Consider the following 7,209-nt stretch of genomic DNA (forward strand, 5'->3'; position numbering starts at 1 on the left):
TTGTTTGGTGGGCCTGGGCTGGATTCCAACCCGCCAGCTCAGGTGTATGTGGCTGGCACCTTAGCCACTTGAGCTACAGGCGCCAAACAGAGAATCACCATTCTCTTCGGAATAGTTTAGGTATGAGGAGAGAAAGGAATAACCAAACTCAACTTCTTTGTTCTGAGGATTTCGTGATCCCCTTCTCCCAGATGTCATCTCCCTGTAGTTTTAGGAGACTTCATGGAGATGGCCCAATTCTATGTACAGGAAGAATAAAGTTAGGGATGGAGAAAGAACCTCCCCCAACATTCTCCAGAACACCTTTCGGATCACAGTGTCTGAAATTTATCAGTTTTCCATATGAATTAAAAATGTGGAACCTCCTCTTTATCATGCTAAGAATGGCCTTCTCAATAACGACTGCTCACTGCCTCTCGAATTTTATCACAATTTATCAGATTATAAATTGTCACTCATCAAAGCCCGAGGGAATGGGACATTGAGCAGATATGTTTTGGTGAGGAAAAAAGCAAAAATAGTTTAGAATATAGGTGGGAAAAGGGGGGGAATATAAAACTCAGACATTCATTGAATACATATTTGGTGTGTGGCATGAGGTCTGGCACCTGCAGCCAGAAAAGGGACGCAGTCTCTGTCCTTTGTCTGGTGGGCACACTAGGAATTAATTGAATGACCACCATAACACATGGACAATTGAGATGGGGCCTTTGGTCCCCCACAGGAGAAAAAAGAAAAGCTGGAGGGATGCTGAGAGTAAACCACTGGAAGAGAAGCGAACAACAGACACTTCTGGCCGGGCGTGCGCTGCAATCTGATGGTTACGCCTTAGTTACATGAAGTTAGTTCATTTCAGGAATGACGGGGATTACAAGATTTGCAAACAGTTCAGTCAAGCCCTGACTTAAATAGTTGTAATGCTATTAAGATTCCTGGAGCCCGTGTCAGCTCTTCCTGCTGTTTAGAAAACATCAAAGCTCACCTCCCTGGCGCTCTGAACAGTACACTAAACCAAGGTTTGTTTTCATCTCAGCGTTTGCTAAGCTGCTTTGGTGTTTCACAAAATAGCTCTGCCCAGGGATGAAATGCAAGGTTATTACACCCCAGCATTGTTCCGAGGCTGTGGGAGTAGGGTGGCAGAGCGCCAGCCACTACCCGGTCCTCTCCCTGGTGATTAAGGAGGATTAGTGGAAAGTGTGTAAAATGAGCCCTGGTTACATTTGCAAAAATAAAACCCTCCAAACCCCAAGCGCCGTGCAGCCCTTACACCCAGGCACACAGCGACTCTGCACTTGCTCAGGGATGTGACAGGCTGGTGTCTGCACTCGTGAGGGATGTTGAGGAAAGAGTGGTCTTTTAAAAGGAAGGGCCAGGTCTTTAGAGGTGAGCCCATCTGTGTATGAAAAGAATGGTCTTGCTATCATAAAATGTCTTTTTTTTTTTTAAATTTTAGATTAATGCAAGGGCACATTAGGTTACATTGAATTAGGTTACATTGTGTTTGTTAGGCGAAGTCCAAGTTGTATGTAGTTGAGCCCTTCACCCAGGAGATATGCCTGTTAGGTGAGAGCTTACTGATCAGTCCCCTCCCTCCTCCACTCAAATTTAATTGTGTTTTTCTCTCATGTGGGCAGCTAGTTCATTTCCTGGCTTCATATTAGTATTGAGTACATTGGATATTTGCTTTCCCATTTTTTTTTTTAACAGTTTTTCTGTACTCAAAAAAACTTGTATAGGTGTGTACCACCACACTCAGCTAATTTTTTAGCTTTGCTGCCCTCGGTGGCATCACACAGCTCATAGCAACCTCCAAATTCTGGGCTTAGGTGATTCTCTTGCCTCAGCCTCCCCAGTAGCTGGGACTATAGGCGCCCGCCACAGTGCCCAGCTATTTTTTGTTGCAATTTGGTCGGGGCCAGGTTTGAACTCACCACCCTCAGGATATGGGGCCAGTGCCCTACCCACTGAGCCACAGGCACTGCCCTGCTTTTCCATTTTTGTGATGCTTTACTAAGGAGAATGTTCTCCAACTCCATCCAGGTTAATACAAAAGATGTAAAGTCTCCATCTTTTTATGGCCAAATAGTATTCCATTGGCATATATATACCAGTTTATTAATCCATTCATGGACTGATGGGCACTTGGATTGATTCCACATCTTGGCAATTGTAAATTGAGCTGTGATGAACATTGTAGTGCAAGCGTCCTTGTGGTAATGTCCTTGTTTTTCTTCTTGGTAGATACCTAATAATGGGATTGCAGGATCAAATGGGAAGTCTACTTTTAACTCTTTGAGGATTCTCCATGCTTCTTCCGAAAGAGGCTGTGTTAGTTTGCAATCCCACCAGCCGTGTAAAAGTGTTTCCTTTTCTCCACATCCACGCCAGCATCTGCAACTTTGGGACGTTGTGATGTGGGCTATTCTCAAGTGGGGTTAGGCAATATCTCAGGGTGATTTTGATTTGCATTTCTCTGATGATTAGAAACAATGAACATTTTTTCATGTGTTTTTGACCATTCAACAGATATGTCTTTTCCAAAGAGGAGAGATCAGAGGGCTCTGCAGCTCCTGGGAACCTGAACCAGACCCCAACTTCACAGAGAGGTCATTTTTTGAGATATGATCTTTTGGGACTCAGACCAAATTCAGTTATAAATGATGAATATAGATCTAGGACAGTCCTATTTACTTATTTATTTTGAGATAGTCTTCCTCTCTGTGGAATAGTGGCCTTCCTGGGTAGAGTACCATGATGTCATCATAGCTCAAAGAAACCTCAAACTCCTGGCCTCAAATGATCCTCTTGCCTCACCCTCCTGAGCCGCTGGGACTATAGGTGTGTACCACCACACTCAGCTAATTTTTTGTGTATTTTTTTTTTTTTAAATAGAGGCCGAGACTCTCACTCTTGCCCAGGCTGGTCTCCAGCTCCTGAGCTCAAGCAATTCACCTGCCTCAGCCTCTCAGAGTGCTAAGATCACAGATGTGAGCCACCGTGCGTGGCCCAGACATTTAAGTTCATAACATAGACACTAATTCCAAGTATATTGTTGTGAGTTAAATAGAATCGATCAATTTAGCATCACTCTATATTCTGTGGGTATGTACATTCTAACTTAGAGCTATGACATGAGGTGTCTACCTCCCTGGTCCCCCTTTCCTCTCCATCACACTTGCAAGTGGGTGGGGGACACCTCCTAATCCTCTGCCCCACTACGTACATGATGACTGGTTTCTTGACGAGTGTCCCCTGTTGCCCTCACCTAAGAGGAGATTTCGGTGGCTGGGGAGATTTTCCCAGCTCTAGGGTAATGAAGGCATAGATTCGTTCTCTCTATGGGGCAGAACTTGGGCTTGCAGGTGAGGTTCTAAGAAGCCATTGTAGACTTGATGTGAAGACAGGCTGGTCGATCGGTGCTAAGAGGAACCATGTCTCGGTCAGTCCCCAGCCAACACAGTGGCTTCCTCTGAGGAGACACCTGCAGACACTTGCATGAGCCCAGGGACTGGAGCGCTCATAGTGGGGCAGACATGCTTTGCACAACGGGACGTGCCCCTCACTCAGTGTCTTCACGCCTGAGGACCACTGAGCTGCTCTGGAAGGGCACTCTGCTAAGAAAGTGATTGTATTTGATGGATTGTCCATTGTAGACCAGGCGCAGGGGTGGCTTGCTTCTGGTGTATTATTTCTAAGCCTCACAGTGACTGTCAGATGTGATCATCTCCTGTGGCACAGATGGGGAAACAAGGCTGAAAAGAATCACCTAGTTAACGATGCCTGAGCTAGAACTTAAACTCAGATCTGCCTAATTTTCCTTTATTGTTTTATATTTTCACACATAGTCAACTCATTTCTATACTAAGAGTGGAAAATGGCACGAGTTACCTACATGTCAGGGTCACCCACGTAAGGTTCATTTTTCACTGGGAATGTAATGTGAACATCGTATGTGCCTTTCCTATGTTCAGCCCCCCAGACATGTTAGAAATAGGAAGTCGGTGAGGCCCAAATGTGTGTGTGTTGTGAGTGAGCGTACAGAAGAACTGGGGTGCTGGGTGGGTGGAGAGAGAGGACAAGAAGGGCAGGGTCCAAATGCAAGAACTATTGGCACCTCTGAAAAGGGGCAGTTCCCCCGTCAGGGACCCAACACCATGATCCTTTGAGATGGCATAGCCCTGTGTCCAAAAGAAGAAAGGCAAGATTCAGATAGACACCAGATTGGCTACTGAGAGGTTTAAAATAGAAAATGGAGAGACCTTTGGGTGTCTTAAATTTTAGGCATGTTAAAATATTCAGCTCTTCTTTTCGCACTGTCTCTTATTCTCCCACAGCTTTTTCATTTTCGAATCACTGACCATATTTCTTTCTGGGCTGGTGGGAAATTCAGAATTCCTCATTTGTATTTCACCTTTAAAAGTTCTGTCAGTTGAAAGGAAATGCAGAGATTCTGAGACTGTCACCTTCCTGATTTTAAGGTTATGAACACCTGCATGATTGCATATTCATCAGCCTTCCTTAGCAAAAAGCATCAGTGGGCTCTGCAGGAGGCCTTCCTACTGTGTCTCTGCCTGAGCCAGTCACCCCCACCAGGTCGGGATGAGCAGGACATGTCACCTTCTTCCCTGAGGAAGGCTCAAGCCCACCGGGGCAGTCCCTGGGCCCAGCCTGGCAGCATGGCAGTCTGGGCGGGTGGGAGATTACAGTCTCAGAACGAGGGAGGCATCCCTGACCATGTGGTCTGAGGATGCCAGCAGCTCTGTCGGCCCAAGGGAGTGAGAGCTGATCTTGTGTTGTTGTTTGCAGCCTCCTGCTTGGTGGACTTGGAGAGGCCTTGCTGGTTTTCTCAGAGCAGAGGGGCTCCTGAAGAAGACAGTCAGGAAAAGGAGACCCCCAGCCCTGGTTGACACTGGGGATCAAAGCTCTGGCCTCATGGCTCCTTTTTGAGTGTCTCAGAAAGAGGAACACAGGACAGTGATGCCAGGTGGGCAGCACCATCAACTTGTTCCTGCCCTGACTCAGCCGAATGCACTGGTGATAATGAGGAGAGCACTTCCTAGAGTCGGGGTCATGCCTTCCCATTCCGACACCCTTCCTCAACCATCTTGTGGGCGTGGCTCTGCTCACCTGGACTGGACCTGCAGGCCTCTGGATACCAGGCGCCCTCCACCACTTAACACTGCTGTTAAGTGGCCCTGAAGTGTTTTGTTGTATTTTTCTTTTCATTAAAAAATTGTTTTTTACTATTATTATTATTATTATTTCAAAATTGGGTCTTACTCTGTTGCCCAGGCTGGAGTGCAAGTAGCAGGATCATAGCTCACTGCAACGTTGAATTCCCGAATAGCTGGGACAGCAGGCATGGAGAGATGGGGTCTCACCTTGTTGCCCAGGCTGGTCTCAAACTCCTGGCCTCAAATGATCCTCCTACCTTGGCCTCCCAAAGAGCCGGGATTGCAGGCATGAGCCACTGTGCTCAGCCTTATTTTTGTTTTTAAATTGACAGATAAAATGCTATGTATTTATCATGTAAAGTATAATGTTTTGAAGTGCGTGTACTTTGTGGAATGGTTAAATCTAGCTAATTAACAAATGTTACTACCTCACATAGTTATTTCTGTGGTGAGGTTTTGTACTTTTTGTTTTGTTCTATATTTTTACATCTTTAGAGTCTCTGGGGACATCCTTCCCTTGCTCTCCCTTGCCTGGAGCTCACCCCCACCTGTGTACAAGCACATAGACACTATGAGGGCATCCATTTGGGGCAGGGGCAGAGGATGGAGGCTGAGTGGGAATTTTGGACCTGCCTCTAAACTGCTCTGGGTTCTTGTGAACTTGGCAGGATGTATACTATGTTAAGTTCTGCACACACTTTTTCATCCACTATTAGGTTAAGCTGGTAGTAAATGACCACCAGAGGGAAGATGGTTTATAAGCACCAATGGATGTCATTGCTGGGCAGGTGAAAAATACAAAAATATAACACACACACACGGTTATGTTTATATTCCTTAATGATTTTAATCCATTTAATTATTTTTTATCTCAGAGGAGGTTTCAAATCATTAAACACTGAAGTATATTTTTTCAGACCAGATTAAAAATTAGATTAAGACCTACAAAGGCCAGTGACTCATGTATGAAATTTTAGCACTTTGGAAGGCTAAGGCAGAAGGATTGCTTGATCCCAGGAGTTTAAAGTTGCAGGGAACTGATAATGCCATGACACTCTACCCAGGGTGACAGAGTGACACGTGTCTCAAACAAACAAACAAAGCCTATACTTGCCTCTGTAAGTGTCAAAGGAAAGGAATTTACATGAAGTGGTTATTTGATTCTGAATCCCCCAAGAAAGCTGAAGAAAATAATACTAACTCAATAAATGTTTCTGCTAAATAATCGGTATTATGTCTAATAAATAATCGGTTTTTCAAATATATTACTACTTTGTCAGAGAGTTGGTCATTTTGAGGTGACCAGCGAGTTCCCCAAGCAGAAAGCCAGGCCCTGTAGTGTCAGATGCCCACATCCCTGGTGGAGATTCCTTCACCATCCAGGAGATGCACAATAAACATGCTCAGCCCTGAGAAGAGTAAAGTCAAGTGAGTTAGTGACCTAGTTCCTGCATTTCTTCTCCAGCTTGTCAAGAAAAGAAAAAGAAAATGAAACAAACAGGAAAGGATTAGTGTATTTGGAACTTGAGTACCTTCAATTCATTCTCTTGTCTTTTCCTGGTCTCTGCTTGTCATTTAAGGTAAAAATCTTAAGAGTGACCTTGACACATACATGATTTTCAACTTGTTTTTCTTCTTCATGTAGGATATCAAACTTTCTGTAGATTGAAGATCAAATAGTTTTGTTTGTTTTTTTTGAGACCGAGACTCATTTTGTCACCCTGAGTAGAGTGCTGTGGCATCGTATCTCACAGCAGTCTCAAACTCTTGGACTCATGCAGTTCTCTTGTCTCAGCCTCTCAAGTAGCTGGGACTGCAGGTGCCCGCCATGCCCAGTTAGTTTTTTCTATTTTTAGTAGAGATGGTATCTCACTCTTGCTCAGGCTAGTCTCGTACTCCTGAGCTCAAGAGATCTATCTGCTGCAGACTCCTAGGGTGCTAGGATTAAAGGTGTGAGCCACTGAACTTGGCATCAAATAGAATACTCTTTTTTTTTTTGAGACAGTGCCTCAAGCTGTCCCCCTGGGTAGAGTGC

The 7,209-nt window shown here is 44.8% G+C and overlaps 1 protein-coding gene across 1 annotated transcript in view; it reads left to right on the top strand.

Annotated features, from left to right (window-relative positions):
- The window catches only part of TMEM241 (transmembrane protein 241), a 133,196-nt gene extending 127,947 nt beyond the window's left edge, over positions 1 to 5,249 (top strand). Inside the window, exon 14 of the mRNA XM_023510172.1 lies at positions 4,807 to 5,249. Coding sequence (XP_023365940.1) covers positions 4,807 to 4,867 — 61 coding nt within the window. The 3' untranslated portion in view covers positions 4,868 to 5,249. The remainder of the gene's footprint in view (positions 1 to 4,806) is intronic.
- Positions 5,250 to 7,209: the final 1,960 nt, after the last annotated feature.

This window comes from Otolemur garnettii, unplaced genomic scaffold (genome assembly GCF_000181295.1).
Source record: "Otolemur garnettii isolate 467f Iridium unplaced genomic scaffold, OtoGar3 scaffold00012, whole genome shotgun sequence".
Classification (NCBI taxonomy): Eukaryota; Metazoa; Chordata; class Mammalia; order Primates; family Galagidae; genus Otolemur; species Otolemur garnettii.